This window comes from Peromyscus californicus, unplaced genomic scaffold (assembly GCF_007827085.1).
Source record: "Peromyscus californicus insignis strain IS unplaced genomic scaffold, ASM782708v3 Scaffold_16__1_contigs__length_79575227, whole genome shotgun sequence".
NCBI lineage: Eukaryota > Metazoa > Chordata > Mammalia > Rodentia > Cricetidae > Peromyscus > Peromyscus californicus.
In genome coordinates this window covers 22,604,575-22,628,666 of record NW_026294458.1, presented here as the reverse complement: position 1 = coordinate 22,628,666, position 24,092 = coordinate 22,604,575, and the positions used below count along the sequence as shown (strand labels likewise).

Here is a 24,092-nt window from a genome sequence, read left to right as displayed (position 1 = left end):
TGCCCTGTCCAAGAGGTTTGTTGTTTCTTCTTGGAGTGAACCACAGGTGATTTTCCATAGATGTCCTTAACAGGTGAATCTAATTATGTCCTTACAGAAAGAGAAATCTCTGAGAAGCAAAGCTCTAAAAGGCTTTTTATTTTTTATTTTTTTTTTTTAGAGAAAGAGAGAGATTGCTAAGTTTTCCCAAAACTTCTGTTCTCTAAACTTTGGCTTTCATGCCACGAGGAAACTAATTCTTCATCTGTATCTGCCTCAGGGGAAATCTTTTTCCTCTGCTGCTTGGACTTAGCATTTTACCTGTCCCCAGACCAAAAGCTACCATAGTAATCTTTTTTCTGCCTGTTAAGCTCAAAGAAGAGCTTTTTTCTACCCGTTAAGCTCAAAGAAGATATTTTTTTTTCTAGTTTGCATTCATGGCCCCACAGTTAGAAAATCAAGGACCCAATTTCTCTGTCTTGTAGCTTATCTTAGTCCTAAATCTTTTTCTTATGCCATATTCCTAAATTTTCCTACACTGCCTTATATTTTTTCCTTAAGATAGAAAGATAGAGTGGAGAGAAAAAGAAAGAAACCTAGATAGCAAGAAATCTACACTGCAGCCTTATATTCAGACATCCTTCCAGTTCATTTTTTCTTTTTCTCCCAAGGATAAAACCCCTTACCTTTACTTTTACAAAACCAGACTGGTCCAACTGCTTCCTATGGGGCTTTCTTCCAAAGCTTTCACCAAGTGCTCTGGGTGTCCCTGTTCCTGGTGCCATTTGAGGGAGACCAGCTCCCTCTTATTCTCCCAGGGTACTCTTGAGCAGGGAGAAATGAGGAATTTGTAGATAGAAGTATATATAGAGAGAGACAGTTAGAAAACATAGGGTAGCCTCAGGAGGGCCTGGGTCCAAACCCACCAGCCCCTTCTGTCTCTATTAAAGGGCTTTTTAAAGGAATGCCAAGGGGTGAAGCAAAAGACCTCCCCCCAGCACAGACAAGTATAGATCATCCCAAACACCTGGTGACCTTGTACATGGTCCAGCCATCCCCTAATGTAGCCCTGCTGTGTAAAGCAAGCTCAGATTTCACTAGGAAACCTTTGTGGGCTCCCACAGGGTATATAAGCTGTAAGGGAAAAAATAAAGTTATAGAAGGAAGACATCAAGAGAGATAAAAGGATACATCTGGACAGAGGTAAGAAAAGAAAGAACAGAAAGAAAAGATGATAAGAGTGTATGTGTGTATTTTCCCTTTTCGACAGCCCCAGAGAGTTAAGCTTAGCCTCCTCTTCACAGGACCCACAGAATTAAGTTTTACTCCCTCAGATAGAAAAGTCAAATTGAGTGATAGTCCACCAACTCTGTTGGATCACCCTCAATGTGATCCCGGTGCTGTGAGAGGCTGGTCCTCAGGGCAGCGGTACTTTGTAGTCATTCTTTGAATGGGAACAATTAATTGCAAGTTCACCTAGTCCCTTGACCTGGTCTTTGGGATAGAGGTCATAGCACTTTACAGAGACTTTGAGATGTTTAGGAAGCTCAGGGCAGAGGAGACTATGATTCTATGGCCTGTGGCTCTTCATCAGGAAGAATAAGGGAAGCAGTTAAGAGAAAATACGAATTTAAAAGGGCCATATTCTAAATAGGTAATACAACCGAACATCCTTATTCTTGTCCACATTAGTGAATTGGCCTAGTCTCCAAAATTATTTACATTTTATTTGGGGTGTGGCAGGGTCTTGCTATGTATCTTTGGTTGGCCTCAAACTGATGGCAATCCTTTTGCCTCAACTTCATAAGTACTAAGATTACAGAAAAGTACCATCATGCACAGCTCCAAAATTTATTTAGAACCCAGAATCAATACTTGTAGGATTTTAGACATGGACAGAACAGCAAAATATGTGAATGCCAGACATTCCCAACAGGGATAAAATAAACCATGATGGTCTGTCGTCTTACTTCAGCTTTCATACTGCAACAAGGACCGTTTTGTCTGATTTCAGTCTACTTAGTGCCATACTTCGCACATGACATGACTCTGTCTCAACAAAACCAAACAAACAAAAAACCCTACCCAATGGAACTTTCCCTTTCATTTCTTCTAGAGCTCTTTCCCCATGTTGTGTACACACACACACACACACACACACACACACACACACACACACACAGTTGCACAGAGTTGCATTTTGTTTTGTTGTCTGAGACAAGGTCTCCCTAGGTAACTCAGGTTAACCATCTCATTCTCCTGCCTCAGCTGGAGTTATTCCTTCCTGAATTCTGGGAAAGGTGTAAGTTGCCATACCTGGTTTTGAGTGTTCTCATTTTCCTACACTGTTTGATTTGGGAGAACAAAGGCCACTAAACCTACTTCTAGATTAGAGAATGACTCAGAGGAGAGCTGGGATGCTACTTTTATATAAATCTTCTGATTATGCAGCCTAAAGTGAACCCAGGATTCTTGCAGCAACCTTATACATTGGATACCTATTACTACAATGGCAAATAAACTGCCATTTCTCTACCATACATACAACTTAGTTAAGCATCCTGGAATGGTGATGTCACTACAAAGAATTGCCCTGATTCTTCCTCTCTCCCACACATCATATGATAACAAATGGTGAGCATTCTAATGTGTGGAAAAAGCACTTGCTTATTTTACACACAGATCCTAAAGTCTGTGGATGTGAGTCAGACGCCGGGACACCCAATCCTCCAGTCCCAGGAGAGGGCAGGTGGGTTTGAAGAGACCCTAATGAAAGTATGGAGGCAGGTTAAACAATCTGCTGTGCCCCAAAAGAATATGGAGGACAAAGTTGAGGACTGTGAAGCCTGAGAGGCATTACCAACTTTTGTTCTTTCTGTAGCTTATTTTACAGATGAGGAAACTAGGCCAAGGAAAAGGCACTGCCCCAATTTTACGTATCGTATGTGTTTCCTCTCTCTCTCTCTCTCTCTCTCTCTCTCTCTCTCTCTCTCTCTCTCTCTCTTACATTTTTAAAAAAGATAGTATTTATTATGTGTATTGTTCTACCTGCATGTATAACTGCAGGCCAGAAGAGGGCACCAGATCTCATTACGGATGGTTGTGATGCTGGGAATTGAACTCAGGACCTCTGGAAGAGCAGCCAGTGGTCTTAACCTCTGAGGCATCTCTCCAGCCCCCATATGTACTTCTTACTGGCCCAGACTTTTAAGGCCACTCTCTTATTTATGGCTGCAATCATTAGTGTTAGTTGTCAACTTGACAGACTCTAGATCACCTAAGAGACCAGTGTCAGCTTCCAAAGAAACTCAGGACAAATGGCTAACTGTGGTGCCTACTTAACATACCCATGTTGGCCTCCAGGCTCTCTGGGCATTGCAAGTACTGTTACAGAGTCCTGGCTCCTCTCTGCTCTTCTCACCCCCTACCCTAAACCTCTCCAGTTCCTGAGCTTCACTTCCCTTCTCCTTCCTTCCTTTCCTTTCCCTTCCCTTCCCCCAGCTTCTAACTCCTATGTGACCCAGGCATTTCAGCCACACACTCTCTTGGTCCTTGGCCTCTTGGTCCTTCTTCCTCTCCTGGTTCTCTCCTGTCCCTCTCTCTTCTCTTCTTCTCTTCCTCTCTTGACCTCCCTACCCTCTCTCCTCTCATGATCTGTTCAATCCTCTCTCTCTCTCTCTCTCTCTCTCTCTCTCTGCTCTGGATGCTTCCAGATGCCTCTGGATGTACTCTCCCTCATATCTACAATAAAAACCTTTTTCTCAACCATACCTTGGAGTGGTCATGTCCTCATTTTTTTTTTCATTCATTTGGCATGCCTATGGGGAATTATTCCTGATTTCATCGAGGCGAGAAGACCTGCCCATGGTGGGTGGCACCATTTCTTAAGCTGGGTCCTAGATAGTATAAAGAGAGAGAGAGCTGATCACAAGCATTCCTACTCACTCTCTTGACAGGGATGCAATGTGACCAGCTGCTTCCTGCTGTGACTCCCTTGCCATGACAGACTATACCCTGAAACTGCAGGGGCAGAACAAACCCTTCCTCCCTTAAGTTATTTTTGTCTGGCCATTTTATAAGAGTGATGGGAAAAGAAACCAAGATGACTGCTCCCCCCAGTTTTACGATTCAATTCCATAACTAAGCCAACACTGCATTGCTCCATCCTGGCCCCATCACTGAGCTCTTCCACTTTAAGAAAGAATCTTGTGATGGACCAGCAGGAAAAGGCCCCTGCTAACAAACCTGACATCCTGAGTTTGATCCTTGGCGCCCATGTGTTGAAAGGAGAGGACTAACTTCTGCAAGTTGCTTTTTCACCTCTACACAAGTACCATGGGTGTGCCTACAAATAAATAAGGAAGGAAGGAATAAAAATAAAGAGGCGGGCTGGAGAGATGGCTCAGTGGTTAAGGGCACGGGCTGCTCTTCCAGAGGACCTGAGTTCAATTCCCAGCAACCACATGGTGGCTCACAACCATCTGTAATGAGATCTGGTGCCCTCTTCTGGCCTGCAGTCATATATGCTGTATACATAATAAATAAATAAAGAAAGAAAGAAAAAAAAAGATTCATAAAAATAAAGAGGCCTAGGGGGCTGTAACCCAACACTTGGAAGGTAGAAGTAGGAAGACCAGGAGTTCAAGGTTATCTTGGCTACACAGAGAGTCTGAGGTCAGCTTACACTGCAGGAGACATTGTTTCTAATGAACAAAACTAAAAAAAAAACCAACAAAATAAAAAAGAAAGAGTCCCTTTCTTTCCGGGCTTCAACTGACCTCATGGTTTCAGGCTGGAATGACTCACTGCACCACCACAGGACAAGGGCAAGGCCTTCACTTGTGAGCTGTGTCTGCCTTCTCAGCTACCTGATGGCCCTTGCTTCCATCCCATCCTCCTCTTGGCTGTCTATACTCGGTACCTGCAGTTATCCTACCGCTTGGACTTGCTAAGTGGGTTCCATTTGAAAACTCGATCCCTGGGGCTGGAGAGATGGCTCAGCCATTAAGTGCACTGGCTGTTCTCCCAGAGGACCTCTCTCCAATTATCAGCATCTACAAGGTGACTCGTAGCCACCTGTAACTCCAGTTCTAGGGGGTCTGGCACTTTCTTCTGGTCTCTGTGGGTACCAGGCACACGTATAGCTATATGACACATACATGCATGTAAAAACCTATACACAATAAACAAACAAAAATAAATCAGACATATTTCCTCATCAATATATCCCCCTTCCCCCAAAACCAACCTTTCAGTCAAACTCCAACTCATTAGCTCCTAGCAAGTGTCAATACCACAGAATTCCTCAGTAGATTAGACCTCTGGGTTATGACTCAGGGGCAGTGTCCTTCTAAAGCCAAAGTTCTCAGTCCCCCACCCAGTGCCATCATTGGCACCTACCCTGCCTTGTGCCTCCAGAGCCACAAAGATGCCCTTGGGGAAAGCCCAGGTGTGCAGCATTAGTTCCAGGCCCTGTCTCTTGGAAAGCAAGATCTGGGGCAGTAACACCTTCCTACCACAGCAGCCATTATGGGAGGCAGCTGAGCTCTCTCTCAGGCTCCCCTTTAGGCAACTTTGCTGAATGTCACCAGTTCCTACTCTAGCGTCGTAACTGACAGGAGGGAAAAGACAAGCCTGAAAGGCGCTCTCTCTGAGAGCGAAAGGTCAAGCTATGACCTGAACACACTCGGGGGATACAGGAAAACTAAAAGATGTCTGACAGAGCGAAGACTATGTATTCTCATTGACTTCAATTCCAGCCTCAGTTTAGCTACTTGCCGATATATCTGTCTTCTCATCTGTAAAAGGGGTGAGATACCTGCCCATTCCAGAGCACTGCAAAAGTAAAATTCAATTAAATGATATAAACAGGAGGGACCCTGGGACAGACAGCAAGTCTTCTGCAGGAGTGTCTGCTCTTGCTCTGCCTGCCCCAAATCTTACCCTCTAGTTACTTTAATCTCACTTGTAAGGATTATGTCCTTAATTATGTCACCAGCCTGCGACGGTGTCCCAGCCTAAAAAGCAGGCGTGCCCTCTGTGCATTCTCTTTTTTCTGCACTCACTCCTTCCGTTCTTTTCCCTCTGCATGGTCTCTCTGTTTGTTTCTCTGTTTCTCTCTCTCTCTCTCTCTCCCTCTCTCTCTCTCCCTCTCTCTCCCAATAAAGCTCTAGAAAGGTAACTATGGTCGTGACTCTTCCATCACCGATACATCCAGCACTCTGCTCCGTCAGCATGGCTGCCGTGGGCGGTGGCCAGCCACGAGCGCCACCGCTTAACCAACATCACTCAGGGATCATATCAGCTCTATAGAAGTCTGGTCTTCCTGAACCTGATGGACACCGTGACACAAAACAGCCAATTTATTTGGTGTAATTTCCCCTCCCCAGAACCGCTTGTTCCTGCCCTACAGAATGCAATATGGCCAGCCGATTTTTGACATCCGGTGACCCAAACAAGAGAGAAATCATAACCAAAAGCAAAACTGTCTCGTTTCAATGGCGGTTCCTGAGGAGTTTTTGTGCAGTCACATGAAGAGAAGCATGGATGTCTCTCTCTAAAAGTCATGGCACCTCATCAATGGGCTGCTCTCCATTCCTGTACGAGCCCCCCCCCCACCCCATCACCCCCCCAATGCTGAAGAAGAACCAGACTGAAAAGAGGAATCAAAACTTTCCTGTGCGACCTGGAAATTCCCACAGGAACCAGGTCTGCACTCTCGTGCTGAGCAATGAGAAAATAGAAGTGTCTTGGAAGGCTTTCGTCTGTGTCGGTGACTCAGGGGGCCCAGGCCTTGTTAGATCTCTGAGTTTGTCGGGCATGCCACTTGGCACTTCAGTGCCCCAGACAGAGCAAGAGTTAGGGTTCAAACAGGACACCATACTTAACTCTCCTCACCATGCCTAGGATAGGAGAGAAGGCAGCATCTTCCAGAGGAGGTCCACATGGTCCAGGGCTCATGTCACTCTGGGCTGGTGTTCCCTACTCAGAAAGCCTTCCCCTGTTTCTCCCAGACAGTCCCTTCTAACATCACAGATCTAGCCACACCTTAGGCTCTGACCCTGATATGTCTGTCTTCAATTTTTTTATTTGGTTTTGGTTTTGGTTTTTGAAATGAGGTATACCCCTTCGTGTCCTTTATCTGGCCTGAATACTGTGATTACACATATATACACTACGTGTGGCTTTGTCTTAAGTCTTGCTCCATCCAGCTGATATAGGTTACACATGGGATAGACACACACACACACACACACACACACACACACACACACACACACACAATCTGTATATATAAATTGTGGCAAGCCACAAGAATATGTTACAAGGAGTCCAGCTGCATATTAAAGCTATACCTTGACCAGGCCAAGGGTCAGTCAAGTGGGAAGCCATGTAGCATGGACTCTTCAGTGTTCCACAGCTTAATATTCAGCTGTGCCTTGTTATGAATTTCTTGTGCTCACAATTCCCATAGAATGTGTGTGTGTGAACTTCCTGCTCAGGCCAGTACTTGGATAAGGTCACACAGGCAAAGCCAAGCAGGTGGTAGTTGTACAGCTTTGTTTCTTGTGCAAATGGAGCTCAGACCATCCCTTTGCTTTGAGGCCTAGTGGCTCTTCAAAGCAATTGACTGAGAACAAAAGAGGTTTTTATATATCAAGGTAGAAGGTAGGGTGGAGCAAAATTCCTGAGGAGGCAGAGAACCGTGTGGCCAGGGGAAGAAGGAACAGGCTTTTCTGTAGAGGCAGACAGAAGGGCATGACCAGGAAGAAGGGAAGAACACAGAGGTTTTGTAGATGGTAAGGCAGAACTCTTGTAGAGTTCATCAGAGCCAGGAGGAGAGAGCAAGTAGAGATGGAGGGTGAAGAAACAGAGGATGAAGATGAGGCTGGAAGCATAAGAGCTTAGTTGTTAGCACGACTAGGAGAGGGCAGTAAATGAGGGGACAAAAGGAACTGAGTGTCAGGGCGGAACTGAAGCTATGGAGACAGGACTTCATCCCAGAGAAATAAAGTAGATGGATAAAGTAGCTTGGTGTATCTAGATTTATTCCTGCCCTGAATGCCTGATGGAGCTGTAGCTGTATAGATAAAATTTTGTCTTAGAGGAATAAAGTCAACACACGTAGGAGCATAGTGTACGTAGATTTTTTTTCCCTCAGATATCCCATACCGGATGTAGCATCTTCCCCGGACTCTGGGCAATCCATAATAAATGACATGCAAGTCCACATGTGAAGCTTGGCCTGCTTTTCACTGCCACATCTGCAGTGTTGAGAATGGGGCCCAGCCCAGAAGGTACGAAGCGGATACTCGCTGAATGCAGAGCTAAGTAGTAGGGACTTAGATGACCCCAAGTTGGAAGTATAACCTTGAAGACCTAGGTACATCCCCTTGGGCCTCAGGCTCACTTCTGCAGAGTGGGTGTGCTATCTTCCCTTCAGTACACAATTCCACAGCGATCCTAGGACGGAAGCAAGGCGCTTTGTTAACCGTGCCGCGGTACGATTTTTAAACAAAGAATTTTACATTTTATTTTATTTTTTATTTATGTGCGTGAGTGAGTGGATGGATACATGCCATGGGTGTGGAGGTCAGAGGACAAATCTCAGGAATTGGTTCTCTCCCTTTACTGTTGACTGTGGGGATCAAGCTAGGGTCGTGAGGCCTACACAAGTGTTTACCTTCAGAGTCATCACCCCGGCTCTAATACAGATGTTGGTAGGCTCCTCTAACAACCCTACCACATCCTGCTCTGCTGAACCACACCCAGAATGGAACTGTAGAAACTGACTTGTGGTCTGAATGGAAGGCCCACAGCTGGCTTGGGGTGCACATCACGCCCCTTTTAGACATCAGCAGCTGGATCGAGCTGAGGCCATGAGAGGGACTGGGCACAAATAGGAGGCAACTCTGTTTACTTCTGTACTGAGTGGCTTTCTGTGACACAAGCTAGAGTCATCAGAGGAAGGAGCCTCGGTGGATGAAATGCCTCCTCCGTGAGATCCAGCTGTAAGGCATTTTCTCAATTAGTGATCAATGGGGGAGGGCTTAGCCCATGGTGGGTGGTGCCATCCCTGGGCTGCTGGTCCTGGGTTCTATAAAAAAAAGCAGGCTGAGCAAGCCATGGGAAGCAAGCCAGTAAGCAGCTCCCCTCCATGGCCTCTGCATCAGCTCCTGCTTCCGGGATCCTGCCCTGTTTTGAGTTCCCGTCCTGAGTTCCTTTAGTGATGAACAGCAAGGCTGAAGTGTAAAGTCTAATAAACCCTTTCCTCCCCAGCTTGCTCTTTGGTCATGGTGTTTCGTCGCAGCAGTAGTAACCCTAAGACAACTTCTAATGAATATGTGTACATCATTCCTCTGGGTGGTAAACTGGGGACACTAAGCAGTTAGCTTTGGTCTTCCTCCCTTACTGACTTCAACTCCCAGCCACTAGCACCCTGGGAGAGGAAGCGCTTAGTCTACAGACACAAAGACCACTGGTTTTAGTAAAAGGCAAAAGATTTATATGGCCTGAAGAGAAACGCAGAGTAAGACCACTGGTTTCAGACAAACCACTCATCTGTTAGGAACTCGGTCTACAGCAGTGCATTATTATCCATGAAGACAAATGGTGTTCCGATACATACTACAGATGAACCCTGAAAAGAAGCTGGACACACAGTACAGGACGCATGCTTCCACTCTGCCCGGAATAGGCATGGTCCACGAGAGGGGAAGTGGAGTAGCGGTTACTAGGAGACGAGACCAGGGTGACACGGAAGAGTGGCTGCAGAACTGTTCTAATTATGAGGTGTCAAAAATGCTCTGAAACTTCAGAGTAGTTAGAGCTTCATAACAACATGAGACGCTAAAACCCAGCGAACTATTCACTTTAAAATGACAAATTTTAAAGCCCTTCAGATAATTTAACTTTCTATTTACTTATTTATTATTTTTGGTATTATGGTTGGCTTACAGCTGAGGGGCTACATAGTTCTTTCTTTTTAAGAGTGCCATCAGCCAGCCACGGCCGGCTTACGCCCTTTATCCCACCACCACTTGGAGGCAGAGGCAGGTCAACTTGGTGTGCGTATTGGGTTCCAGGCCAGCCGGAGCTACAGAATGAGACCTTGTCTCAATAAAGAAAAAAAAAAAAAGCCCCCAAACCTAAACCAAAGAGTACACACTTTTATATTTTTCAGAAAAGGGTGTTTTGGATGAAAGTAAGAAAAGAATAAAACGAAAGTAGTAAAATAAAAACCAATGAGATGGCTCCATGGGTAAAGGCACTTGATCTACCCCTGATAACGTGAGTTCCATCCCCAGACCCACATGGTGGAGAGAACTAAATCCTGCAAGTTTTCCTTTGGTTTCCAATGAGAGTTGTGACATGCACACGCGCACACGCGCACACACACACACACACACACACACACACACACACACACACACAGGCATTAAATTTGGAAAGAATGAAAGGGGGAAAAACATAAATATTACCCATCATCCTAACACCTGGAGATGTTAATGTCAGTATTCAGGTTCACAGCCATATCACACCAAACGTGCCCCATCTCTTCTGATCTTGGAAGCTAAGCAGGGTTGGGTCTGGTTAGTATGTGCATGGGAGACTGATGTTTGTGCACAGCCTTTTCTGTGGAAGCGATATTATGGGGCACTTCTAAGCTTTTCGTCAAGCGCATACCACAGGTCTGATGTTAGGCCTGTGCAGAGTTCCAGCAGTACAAGGAAGATGATGTGTGCTGGCACACGAGCCATTGGAAGACTTCATTCTTGCCCCTGATTTTTCCCTTCAGTTTAGATACAGCCCCTTATAGTGTGCAGAAATCAGATCTTTATTTTTTTCCCTTAAATTCTAAATTATTAGAACGTTGAGATTTGGACTACCGTTACCAGGGTAACAATGGCAGTAACGATGGTAACTCTTTTTTTTTTTTCCTGGAGACAGGATTTCTCTGTGTTGTTTTGGTGCCTGTCCTGGATCTTTCTCTGTAGACCAGGCTGGCTTTGAACTCACAGAGATCCGCCTGGCTCTGCCTCCCGAGTGCTGGGATTAAAGGCCTGCGCCACCACCGCCTGGCAATGGTAACTCTGAGATGTGCTGGCCAGTTGTGTTCAGACAGCAGGGTGTGGGTGGGAAGTTGCTACTTGTGACACCTTGAGGATGCTTGCTTTTTCTCTACCTCAGAGCTCCTAATGCATTTATATCCAGCTACCTCAGGAAGCTTTTCCCCAGCCCTCAGAGCTGAGCCATCTTGAAAGGATCCCAGCCCCGAAGGAAAGGCTGCCCACTTACGCTTCCCTGATGGTTGCTTCTTAGTTTCTGGAATACAGCCATGTGTTTCTGCCTCAAGAGACCATGCCTGAAACCTGATGGTGGAGAGGCTGTGGCTGGGTCCTATCTTATGAAAGAAAGAGGTCCACTTGCCCTGGAAGCCAATGGCTGGAGAGTAGTAGGGGAGAGGGGACCACGCCACCAGGGTGTGGCTTCCTGACCCAGGGCAGGCTTGAAGGTGTGGCATATCCACAGCCCCCAAACAGCCCTCCATCATCTTACTTCCACCTTACACCATCCTGACCGAACCCAGGGCCTTGCGCTTGCTAGGCAAGCACTCTACCACTGAGCTAAATCCCCAACCCCTTGTTTTGTTTTTAAGACAAAGACTCTTGTAGTTCAGGCTGGCCTCAAACTCACCGTGTCCTTTGAGAGTAACTCTGATTTTCTCATCTTCCTGTCTATACCTCCAAAGTGCTGACATCACAAGCATGTGCCACCGTGCCCAGTTTATACCTTGCTAGAGATGGAGCTGAGAGCCGTGTGGATGCTGGGCAAGCGCTCTACCCACCAGGCTATATTCGAGTCCATGCTTTCTATTTTAAGACAGGGTCTCACTAAGCTCTCCATGCTAGCCTTGAATTTGTTTGTTTGTTTTGTTTTTCAAGACAGGGTTTCTCTGTGTAATAGCTCTGGCTGTCCTGGAACTCTCCTTGTAGACCAGGTTAGCCTGGAACTCACAGAGATCTGCCTGCTTCTGCCTCCCAAGTGCTAGGATCAAAGGTGTGCTACTACTACCCACCCCCCACCCCCCCACACCCCCACCAACCGCCTTGAATTTTTGATCCTCCTGCCTCAACCTCCAGAGTAGCTAGGATTACTGACACCAGTGTTAACATGTCTGGCTTCCTGCTTTTCTTTGAATATTATTTACATACAGACTTACTTCTTAAACAGGGCTGTATAGTCAATCCACCAACCTCAACATCACCTGGATGATTGTTAGAAACGCAGAATCTCGGGCCCCGGTCCAGACCCACCTAAGCCGAAGCAGCATTTTAAAGTACAGTTTTAAACTGGGCATGGTAGCCCACATACATAATTCTTGTTGCTCTGGAGGCTAAGGAGGGAGTTGGAGGCAAGCCTGAGCAACATACTGAATTACAGGCCAGCTTGGGCTACAGAGTGAGAGCCTGACTCTAATCACCAAAACCTAAGAGATCTTGAAAGTATTTTTCAGAGCAGTCTGAGGTTCCCAGGAGAACCGGGTGGACAAACATGAAGGATGCCCACAGGCCAGTCCTGTCCTGACCTTTGAGCTTCCTCTATCATCAACATGCCATGCCACGGTGACACATTTGTCACACTCCATGAACCTGTGCTGACACATCCTCCTCACCCAAAGTCATGGTTTAGCATTCTTCCTAGGAGGTGTGCTTTCTATGGGTCTGAAGTGTCTACGGTTAATAGACATATCATTATAGTATTATACAAAACAGTTTCACTTCTCTGAAAAATCCCCAGAACCAGAGACGGCCTTTCAACACCCCCCCAGGTAATAATATGCATAATTAATGTATGGGACAGTGCCATCTCCCCCTCCCAGTGCAGTATGAATGACGTTCAGGTTCCCGATGGTGACCTGAAAGTCCAGGTCCTAGGCTTGGCTCCCTTCCGGTTCTCCTCTATCCACTACTGTCTGTCTGCAGGTCCTCAGCAGGCGAGAATGGTGCCTCTGAACAATACCTTTTCTATGACGTTCTCATCTCTGTGGTAGTCACATATTTAGTGCTTTGATCAATCAGATTGCTCATCTTTTTCCTTTCAGTGACTCTAAATTCCACGAATGAAAGAGCTCATAATTTGTTCCCAGGACCAATAAACACTTCTTGTACCCAGAAACTGCCTGGTCTTTGTTGAATTAGATGTTTAAAAAGAGTGAGCTAGACGGCTATGGCGTAGCTCAATTGGCAAAGTGCTTGCCTGGAATGCCCTCTGTTGGATCTCTAATAGTGCATAAACTGGGCATGGTGCTGCATGTCTGGAATCCTAGTACTTAGGAGATGGAGGCAGGAGGACCAGGAGTTCAAAGTCATCCTTTGTTACCTAATGAGTTAAAGGCCAGCCTAGGCTACATGAGATTGCCTAAAAAGGGGAGAGAGGAAACTTGTGCTGGTGTTTTTCACTGTGGTACCCTGCCCAGAACCCTTCTTTGCCTCCATCAGGTCCTCCAGTGACCCTGTTCCCTCATTTCTCAGAACCTGGGCTTTGGTAGTCAGGAGCTCCTACTTTTCATATTTCTTGTGGGGTTAGTTCCAGGGCTTACATATGCAAACTTGTTTGAGGGCACGCATCGCAGGCTCAACTACTTTGGGGGTAAGGTGGACATGCAGAATAAGATGTTCACGGTCTAGAAATTGGTTGCAGCGGTAAGTGCATGGTGCTTTCCTAATGGCTAAAAATGTATGTCTATGCTCTGTTTCTGACTTTTTCTGGTGCAATTGTCAAGCCTTGGTTTAAATGGTGCTTGCTTTCTCTCTCTTTTTAAGAGTTTTCTACCCCACCCATCAACTCCCAAGCCCCATTTCTGGGTGTATGTAGTTTCTCCAGAAGACTTGAGTTTGGGAGTACTTCCCTAACCTCCAGATTACGCATGGTAACCTCCAATTACACATTTTTAACTGTATAATTGCTGACTGTGCACAGAACTTGAGATATGAATGGACACTTAAGTCTTGGTTCTCTGGGTTCTATAACCAAATTTCACAGCTTGGGACAGAAAATTTAAAACTGCTACTACTGTAGCAGGTGGCCTGCGCATCCTTCATCCTCTTCCCTTCCCTCTCCTTGTCTCTCATGCTCTTAGGTATTCTGGGCGGGATTTTAGATGAACGGCTTTACATCAGGGCGGTTGAAAGGCCAGTTTCTGCATTGCTGTGTGGCACTCTAGCTCCCTCCTTGTTTGTGAGAAACAGTTTATATTCTACTCCTTAGAAAGCAGATCTTTTGTTTCCTGACCTTAAAAAAGTCACATAGACCAGCTACCCCTAAAAAAAGAAAAAAAAAAAAAAAAAAGGTCATGCAGGACGTGGTGGATGACAGTTCCCAAGCAAACCATGACCTGCACGGAGCCCCCAGCCCTTGATAGTGCCCAAAGTCCAGCTTCCTTAAGACAACATGCATAGAAACAGAATCACCTTGAGGACAAAATACTCTTTGAAGAACACATATGAAATACACAGTCAGTTAGAAATAACTAAAAAAAAAAAAAAAATCATTTTGTACTAACTCCTAGCTGCCCGATGCCGGTGTTGACACACTGAAAGAAAGGAAAGCTTAAGAAGAAACATTAAGAGAAAGATCTCACACTAGGAAAATGACATTTCTCAACTACCTGCCTTCCCCCGAGTGGAAAAGGTCATCGTCGGTTGGTCTTAGAGGTCCACATTAATTGAGTTGTACCGTAGAAACATACTTTGGAAACTAGAATCCCAGACCAACTCTGTTGGCACGTAACAAGATGTAAATGAACATCTAATACAGATGGAGGAGGCCACAGCTCTAAGCTGCTCTCTGGCTTTCTGTGTCATTAAAATAATACTGTCCCCACCTCTATGTTAGAGTTGAAGCTCTTAATTTAACTTGGCTTCTGACTTGCCATGTGACCCTACATGTCCTTTTACCCTCTTCCGAACGAGAACTTTCTTAGCTTTAAAGTGTTCTGGGATCGCCCTGAAGGGTTCCTCCAGTTCTCAAAGTGAGCAGGAGAAGATGGCCACAAAGCAGGCCGAGCGAGACAGTACAGAGAGAGAACGGCGTCATCTTCCTCAAAACCCCGGAGAGCTTAAGTCAAGTTCCTGAAAGTTCCTTCCTTACCTGAAGACGTTCGAAAAAGACCGAACATCAGCACCAAGAGATGAGCGAGCCTGAGATGTGGGTACCTGGGTCGGGATGTATCCTGCCTCGGTTGGCAACCCATAGCTTCAGATGCTTTGGATAGACGGTGAAAGCCAAGCAGAGCCTGGGCACCTCCTAGGCTCACAAAAATCGGGAAACAGAGCAGTAGAGAAGCCTGGATGGTACACACCAAGCAGGTACTGAAGACAACTCTATTGCTCCACAGAGATGGGACAGAGTTCTTGAGTCGCCGAAGGTTGTGTTTCACAACCTGAAAAAGAAACTAGTAAGAGTCGCTCAGTTGTCTGCCGTGAGCTAGACAAGAATGAGTGAGAGTTCTTAATCTGAGCGGCCTCTAAACCAGGGTGTGGCCATGAGGGGAACTCAAAGGTGGAGGGGACTCTAGGGGAGGTGACTTGTCCTGGCCTGTTCCGAGAACCAGCCACAGTTGGGTGAAAGGGTTCTCTGTTTGGGGGTGTGGCTAACGTTGTTAGAACACAGTGAGGCCCCCATTTCACAGACAACAACAGCAAAAAAGCACAGAGACCCTTCAGTATCAGCCAATTCAAGAAAGCTTAAATCCCCCCCCTGGACACATGCACAAATGCAGAGTGACTGGCCAAAGTGTATTTGTCCAAGGCTGCATTTTAGTTAGGAAAGGACATCTTGTTATATTAATCAAGAACCTCAGATCTTAAACACAGTAAGTCCTACAGGGATATCAACCAATAGAGAGATCTACTGTAAAAAGTGAAGAAAGACAAGACATAGTACAAACACTGCGTATTTAGACTATGCAGTATGATGTGAAGAGGCTTGTTGATGTTTTTTTTTTTTCTTCCAGTAAATGTGTCAAAATTGAGAAATGAAAATGAATGATGTCACACCTACAACTGGCCAGATGTGTGACTCTCCTCTTTTGGAGCTATCCCTGAGCCATACCGGATTGTCTCCCTAGCCACACTCTCACGGGTAAGCTTGAAGAGACTTTCCCATTAGCATTCTATCGATTAGAAAAACTCAAGTCCAGCCTACAGAAAAATCGGCTAGCATCTGGGAAATGCAAAAGAATTCTGGTGGTGTTTTTCTAACCGTGTTGGAATGCCACAGCCGTGAGAATAAGAGACCACAGGAGACTCCTGTGAGGGCAAGACACAATCATATGTTGGTTTTAAAAGCAGTGACATTGAGGCTGAGGAGATGGCTTTGCTGGTAGAATGCTGGCCTGACATGCAGGAAGCCCTGAGTTCGATCCCCAGAGTTGTATAAACAGTGTTGGAGCACTGGAGGTGTGGAGGCAGGAGGATCAGAAGTTCCAGATCGTCCTGGGTTACATAGCAAGTTTGAGGCCAGCCTGGGATATAGGAGACCCCGTCTTTAAAAAAAAAAAAAAAGTCAGGTTGGTGTTAAATTGTTCTACTAAGACATCCCATGGTGTAATAAATAATAGTAAATGCATTTACTTACTGGCTGAAGCAGATTCCTTTTTTCTTTTTTCTTAAAAATCAAAAGATGGGGCCCACTTAGGAGCTGTCCTCTCTCTTCTTGCTGTCTTTATGACTAAAACAGCAGGGAGGCGGAATTTCCCCTTTCCAACTTCCCTTAACTGCAGCCTGGAGGAAGCTCCCTTGCTCTCTGAGAGAGTGTGACTTGGGCAAGTCGCCCAGCGGGCTGCCCTCACCACGGGGGCGATAAACTAACCATGGTGACAGTTTTGGGTATCTAAGAAGAAGAAGAAGAAGGGCAAGGGACAGGCACTAGCTCGGCCTGCACAGTGATGTATGAGCTTCCTGACCGCTTCTGCACTGCTCTCGAGTTACGTTTTTATACTCAGAGTTACTCTTTTCCTGCCCATGGTAGGACTGCTGTGGGAACAGGCCGCCTGGCTCATACGTAGTAGGCACTTTTGGGGGGGGCGTGTTCTCTGTATTTGCATCTTGTCCATTCTCAAAGAGTGTGCTCCCTGAACTCACATTGCATGGTACGCTCCACTCACCTTACCACAGCTAGTACAGCTCAATGATCACAATGAGAGCACCAAGGGATGGGGTGAAGAAGGCTCCAGTCTCCCCTACAACTGCTATCTGCAGTCAGTTTGACACCCTGGGAACCTAGAGATGGAATTTTGGAGGACCCATCGACAAGCAGCCAGCCAGGCCGGACCGTGAATCTCTTTGCACATGTAGACACAGGCAGACCCTTCACTGAGCCTACACTTTTCCACAGTTGGCTTCTGACCCACCTAGACCTCCTCAGCTGCCTCACATGACAACAGGTTCTCTTAACTTCCATGTTGCCTTGCAAGTTCTGTGCCCAAGCGTGCGGAGGAACCTTAATTGCGGGGAAGTCGGGGTCTGTGGGACTACCCTTGACCAAAGGAGCTGAGAATAGGTAGGCAGCTGCTTCCACGTTTGTCCCCAGGTAGAAGTTCTTAAGGCCTTTCACGGGACTCCCAGAAGGCCCTGGGGGATGGATTAACCATTGTCTTTATTAGCCATCAATTTGTTAAAGTTTTTTTTGTATTGGATCTCATCTCTCTTCTTTACTCTCTATCCATTCAAGTTTCTTAATTTTGACTCGGGTTCTTTGTCTCTAGCATAGCTTTGCAGAGAACCCAGAATAAGACAGCAGGAGTCCGAGTATCTTAGAGACACGTAGTTTTCCTTCTAAAGTAGGGGGCGTTTATAGAGGGAAAAAAGAAAATGATAGTAGTTATGGTGCATGAGTGTGGCTACATGGAGAATATGGTATAGAAATGTCTAAAATAATGACTTAATGTACTAGGAGACAAAGTTTTTCTGACCAAAAAAAATCACAATTTAGGTTACTATCTATCCTCTATTTTTTCAGTGTTACTGAAGGCACTGTAATCTGTTTAACTGAAAGACTGATGGAGAAGTATGACAGGAGTCTGAGGTCAATGGGCTTCCCTAGGACAGGAAGCAATGGAGATAATACAAAAGGAAGAGGAGGGAATAAGGCTCTGTCATGTCAAAAACACCCCTTTGCTCTCAGGCCTGGGCTGTGGCAAGCACTGGCTGGCTGATGGGACCTGGTGTGTCCACCTCCCAAGCATCATTCCTGCTGGTACCCTATAAGGCATCCAGCTCCTGGCCAGAAGACTTATCAGGAGGACAAAGACAGGGTCTTCCAACAGAGGAAGCTGTATCCCTGTGGGCACCCTTTTCAAAGAGTGTAGCCCCGATAATTTTGAGAAAATCAATTTCCAGGTTTTTACTTCTTTGTACATTCTTTCTAAAAATTTTCCTACAGTGAGAGGATTTGGGTCTTGCCCCTATTTAAAAAAAAACACATTTCACCCAATCTGAATCTTATTGATGGGGATATTCTGGGGGCTTCTTGTTGGGGTCTCTTGCTGGCTCTGGAACCTGACTGGTCCCTGGCTGCAGGATTTCAGGCACTAAGAGTCACATTTGGCAGTGACACCCCATCCGCTGCCCAACAGAACATAGATGCAAATGCCACTCTTTTTACTTCCTGATTTCATATTCTCTGAGAATGGAGTAAAGAGACATGATCAGGCAGTAGGAAAAGTCAGAGAGGGTCTTGGTGTTTTGGGGACAGGACATGGCGAGTGTGAGTTTAAATGGCTGTAGAGTGCAGAGCCTGATAAAGACTTAGTAGGGTGTTTACAGCTCAGACTGGCTATTTGCTCCTCCCTAAGATGAAGCAAGTGCCCACTGTCCCCTCCCTCCCGTTACCCTTCCCTTTTCTTTTCCCTTCTTGGGTATTTTTCCTGAAAAGTGAACCAGACAGTTGCCTTTTTATCTTGCATTCACAACATAATATCAACATAGCATTATAAATATGCTCTTGAACAAAAGGTCATGGTTTCCAGATTTCGTTAAAAAGGGAAACTTAATTCTGTTCATAAAACTAAAGAGAAATTTCCTGACTTAAAGGAAAAGGGGAATTTCCCCCTGTACTAATTCTTTCGAGGGAGAACAAGTTTTAATAATTTATGTACATGGTTATTTGCTTTTAATAACTTTGTTAAGATATCATTAAAATATACTAAAAAGCAGCCAGACGTGGTGGCACATGCTTTTAATCCCAGCATTTGGGAGGCAGAGGCAGGCAGATCTCTGAGTTCGAGGCCAGCCTGGTCCACAGAGTGAGTTCTGGGACAGCCAGGGCTACACAAAGAAACCCTGTCTTGAAAAACAAAAAAACAAACAAACAACAACAACAACACACACACACACACACACACAGTAAAAGGCTACAAATACTTAAAATATTAAGTTGGATACACACACAAGCCATCACCAGTGGAGATAGTGAACACATGTATATCACCCCTAGCATTTCCATGGGTTCTGAAATTGTCCCCTCCCAACTCCTGCCTCTCTGCCTTCTTCCTCTGTTGAGTCGTTTGCACATTTGGAACTGTGTGTCGATATAATTACACAGAATGTTCTCTTTGCCTACTGTCCTAGCGCAATATTTTAATCATAGCTAGTGAGGACCCATGTAGCCAGTTTTTTGCCCGCTGGAAGGTTCCGCAGGAGGGTGGGGTTCATACTGCTTCAGAGCCTCAGATGGCATCTCTCCTGAGCCTCCTGCTTATTTCGTTTGGGGGTTAGTTGAGTGGCTCCTCAGATGGTCTATCGGTGCTTTCAGGGGTTCCTTTCAAAGAACAGTTTTAGGATGGAGTGTGACCCAGGAGGGAGGGACTGACCCCTCCAAGGGTGGAGGAACAGACTGGAAAGACGAGGCAACTCAATGTCTCCTGCTAGAATTTCTTTGTGTGTGTCCAGGAGTCTTCTAGAAACAGCCGTGAGAGTGGACTAACCGTGGCTAGTCCAGGCTGGTCAGTGAAAGCCGCTGAGCACAGTGGGTGTGGAAGGAAAAATCACTCAGACAAAGCACCCGTTGTTCTTGTTCGTTTTCGGTTTTCTCCTGAAGGCTGCATTTTCATCTACCGAGAGCCCAGTGGCCAGTGAAGTCCCTTAGTGTGTGACTGTGGCAGGGGCACGGAAGGCCTTTGCAAGTTCGGGAAATGAAGCTGGGTTTGAGGAGCTGGGCGTGCTCCCCTTCCTGTGGGAACTCCATCAAAAGTAAGAAGGCAGCAGTAGAGGCCACCTGCTGGAACTCTCCAGAGAAGATTTCAAAATGTACTGGCGGGTCTCTACCAAAGGCTGGGAAGCCCTGGCTTGTGGAAATACGCCACCACACTCGGGGAGGCAGCTGGGGGCGGCGACAAGGACTTTCCCAGTCTTTCTGTTCTGCTTGGAAGCTCGAAGCTTTCCCTAACTGTCCGACACCAGTTCATCAAGTGTCACGGCCACCAAGCCTCCCTGCCTGTTTACTCTCTGGAATTACTGTCCACTTCTTAAAATTACAGCGCATATCTAAGTTTTGCTTTTTTATGTAATATTTTTTTAAATACTACTTTTACATGGTCACATAAGGGATGCTTAAGCCTACTTTGGAGGGGGGGCATAAAATATAAAACATAAAATCAGGCTTTGTGCCCTGAACGTAATCAGTGTTTAACTGCAAGCCATTTCACATATTTTTTCCCTAAGTGGCAGTATGGGGAATGGAAGGGCTAACTCTGGGTTCCAGGCCTGACTCTTTCTGTGCCCCTGGGTCACCCAAACTCTGAAGAGCTCTCCTCACTGGCTTCGGTTTCCTTGTCGGAATGAGGTGAACAAATACTTCCATGAAACTAACATTTGATGACTTAAACCACTCTTATGGACGTGTGCATTCTTTTTTTTTTTGCCACGGCTTTGAGGCAGAGTCTCCCTCTGTACCCCAGGCTGTCCCCAAACTTGCTTTGAGCGTAGCTGGTATTGTCCTCGTTCTGCCTGCTTTAGCTTTTTAAATGCTGGGATAACAGGCATGAGCCACCACATCTGACTGTATTCAGCCAGGCTGGCCTCACAGAGATCTGTCTGTCTCTGTCTCCAGAGTGCTGGGATTAAAGCTATGTAGCACCATACCTGGTGTATTCTTCGTTTGTTTTTTTTCTTTTTTAACCTTTTATTGATTCTTTGTGGGTTTCACATTATGCATCCTGATCCCACTCATCTCCCTGTCCCCTTGCGTTCACCCTCTGCCTTTGCAACCTCCCACCAAAAACAAAACGCAATTTAAAAGAACAGCCAAATAAATAAATAAACAAATAAAAACTCTTATGGGTTCCCCAGGGATGGTGTCCAGAGAGCCTGCTTTCCTTGGTTGAGTCGTTCTTCTAGTCTTTCCCCAAGTGTTCTTTAGGATTTTCGGCCTTACATATGATGTGTTTGGAATGTCTTGGTAAACAGGAAATGAGAAAGAACGCTAATGCTATCGTCTTAAAACTCAGGACCTGGTTCAACTCTGGGCCTAGCAGCTCTGCATCCTTCAGGAAGGAGATGCTAAACTAAACCTGTGACTTTGCTTTTATTTTTAATTTCTATTCTGAGGCACAGCCTCCTTATGTGGCCCAGGGAGGCCTCAAAGTCTAGATCCTCCTGGCTCAGCTTCCCAAATTCCCAGGATTACAGGGTTGTTACCATGGTTAGCTGGCTTTGTTTTATTCTTTTCTTTTTAAATAGATTTCCCTGCATTCAAGCAAGCAAGTGTGTGTGTGTGTGTGTGTGTGTGTGTGTGTGTGTGTGTGTGTGTGTGTTTGTGTGTGTGTGTGTTTCTTTCTGTGCTTGTAGTAATTTTATTTGCTTACCTAATTGTCTTCAAACATCAGCTCAGGTCTAGTTCTCTCCATACATCTTCTCTGAGTTTAATGACTGACTCAAAAATGTTTCTGTCTTCAGTCACCAACCTGCGAACCTGCGTAGACATGTAGACACATCTTCTATTAGTCTGGTTATTATCTGACCTCTCTACTTAGTAAAGTTTGGGCACATTTAGATACTGTGTAAGTCAAGGAACCAGAACACACACACACACACACACACACACACACACACACACACACACACACACACGGGGGGGGGGGGGAGAAGAAAAAGAGACATCCACTTTAGGAATTGGATTTGTTAACCATAGCACTTGGGGGGCAGAGGCCGGTAGATCTCTGTGAGTTTGAGGCCAACCTGGTCTACATATTGAGTTGTAGACCAGCCAGAGCTACACTAGGTTTCTACATGATGAGGTTTGGCAGACTCAAAGTCCGAAGTGTGGGCTGCCAGCCTGGAGGCCCTGAGAGGGAGCCAAAGGTCCTAAGGCAGTCAGTTAGCAGAATTCTTTTTTCTAGGGGAGGGGAATCCTTTCTCTTAAGATCTTGAACTGATTCAATTAGGTCCGCCCACATTATGGAGGATAATCTACTCTACTCAGTGTTCACCGATATAAAGGCTAATCTCAATTTTAAAATACTTTCCCATCTGGAGATTTGAACAGCTATCTGAGTGCTGTGGTCCAGCCAGGATGTCATAGAGGGAGCTGCCCAGATATTCTCTCGGTTGTCTTCTTCTTCTTCTTCTTCTTCTTCTTCTTCTTCTTCTTCTTCTTCTTCTTCTTCTTCTTCTTCTTCCTCTTCCTCTTCCTCTTCCTCTTCCTCTTCCTCTTCTTCTTCTTCTCCTCCTCCTCCTCCTCCTCCTCCTCCTCCTCTTCTTCTTCCTCCTCCTCCTCCTTCTCTTTTTTTTTTTTTTGAGACAGGGTTTCTCTGTGTACTTTTGGTGCCTCAAACTCACAGAGATCCGCCTAGTTCTGCCTCCCAAGTGCTGGGATTAAAGGCGTGCACCGCCGCCACCACCACTATCACCGGACCGCTTTCCTGTTTTCATATTGAAGTAGGGTCCTAGCCTGTGCCTCGTTCTCCTTTGACCCTTGCTGCTGCTTGGCTGTCAAGCTTTGCTAGAGAGCCCAACGGACTCTTGCATATTAACTACTTCCTGTTAGTAGGTGTTTTCTAAACCTTTAGCTGTCACTGTATAAACGGGTCTATGTCATGTCAAAGCTTTGTTTAACTGACCTGTTTTCTGATTGTCAGTGAATCTGTTCTCTTAAGACAGCTTTAGTCATGAAGTGGTGGGGGAGCCATTGGGCACCGGGGCCTCATACTTTTATTGTATCCAAGTAGAAGGGAGCTTATCCCGTAAGCATTAACGTAGGTGAACATTTGGAGTCCCGTTAGTGGCTGAGAAAGCCAGTTTTTAAAGAAAGGATATGAAATTCTATTTACAAAAGGACCCCCCTGTTTTTGTTTTAAAATCATGTGCATACCATAAAGACTGTAAGTATATATAACCAGAGTGGTAGCCTGTGGTTTCTATTTTTTTTTTCTAAAATTTCTTTATATATAAAATATAGAATATTCTAAAAGTTGTAAGCCAGGTGTGGTGTTACAAAACTGAAATTCCAGCATCTAAAGGTGAAGACAAGAGGATCATGAGATTGAGACCAGCCTGGGTTGTAGTGAAACTCTGTCTCAAAAACAATAACAAAAAAACCACCAAAATTTAAAATTTCCTTCATCTCTCTCCCTGCTCAGAAAACTCCTTGTTCCCCCTCTGAGAAGCACTTGTAATTATTTACAATTTGATGCTTGCCCTTCCAAGCAGCCCCTCCACTGCTTTATTAACATATATTCATCATCCTAAAACTTGATTTGTTTGCTTAATAAAAATGTCCCCAAACTCCACACGAACGCCTCTTTTATTATTTTTTTGTGATTAACAGAAGATTTATTTATGCAAGAATAGAGTCATCATTGCCAAAGTTAATAAGAGAGGTTAACTATTCGATGCAATTTTCCTTCCCAGATAAGTCTGCCTTTCACTCCCTGTTTTTTTTTTTTTTTTTTAAGGGACAACATTTATTCCTTTCCCAAATGTTTCACTCCATTTTGAAAACGTCGGACGAGGAGGCCCAATTCCCAGCACAGCTCCTAAAAGTGAGTTCTTGGGAGTGGGTCTGCAATTAGGATAAACAGCTGTTGATCCTGCTCAGGTCCAACGAGTCAA

At 45.4% G+C, this 24,092-nt stretch overlaps 1 protein-coding gene across 1 annotated transcript in view; it reads right to left on the bottom strand.

Moving 5' to 3' along the window:
- Cd80 (CD80 molecule) overlaps window positions 1-15,788 on the bottom strand; it is a 39,271-nt gene extending 23,483 nt beyond the window's left edge. Inside the window, exon 1 of the mRNA XM_052740681.1 lies at window positions 15,133-15,788. Within this exon, the coding sequence (XP_052596641.1) occupies window positions 15,133-15,235 (103 nt within the window). The 5' untranslated portion in view covers window positions 15,236-15,788. The remainder of the gene's footprint in view (window positions 1-15,132) is intronic.
- Window positions 15,789-24,092: the final 8,304 nt, after the last annotated feature.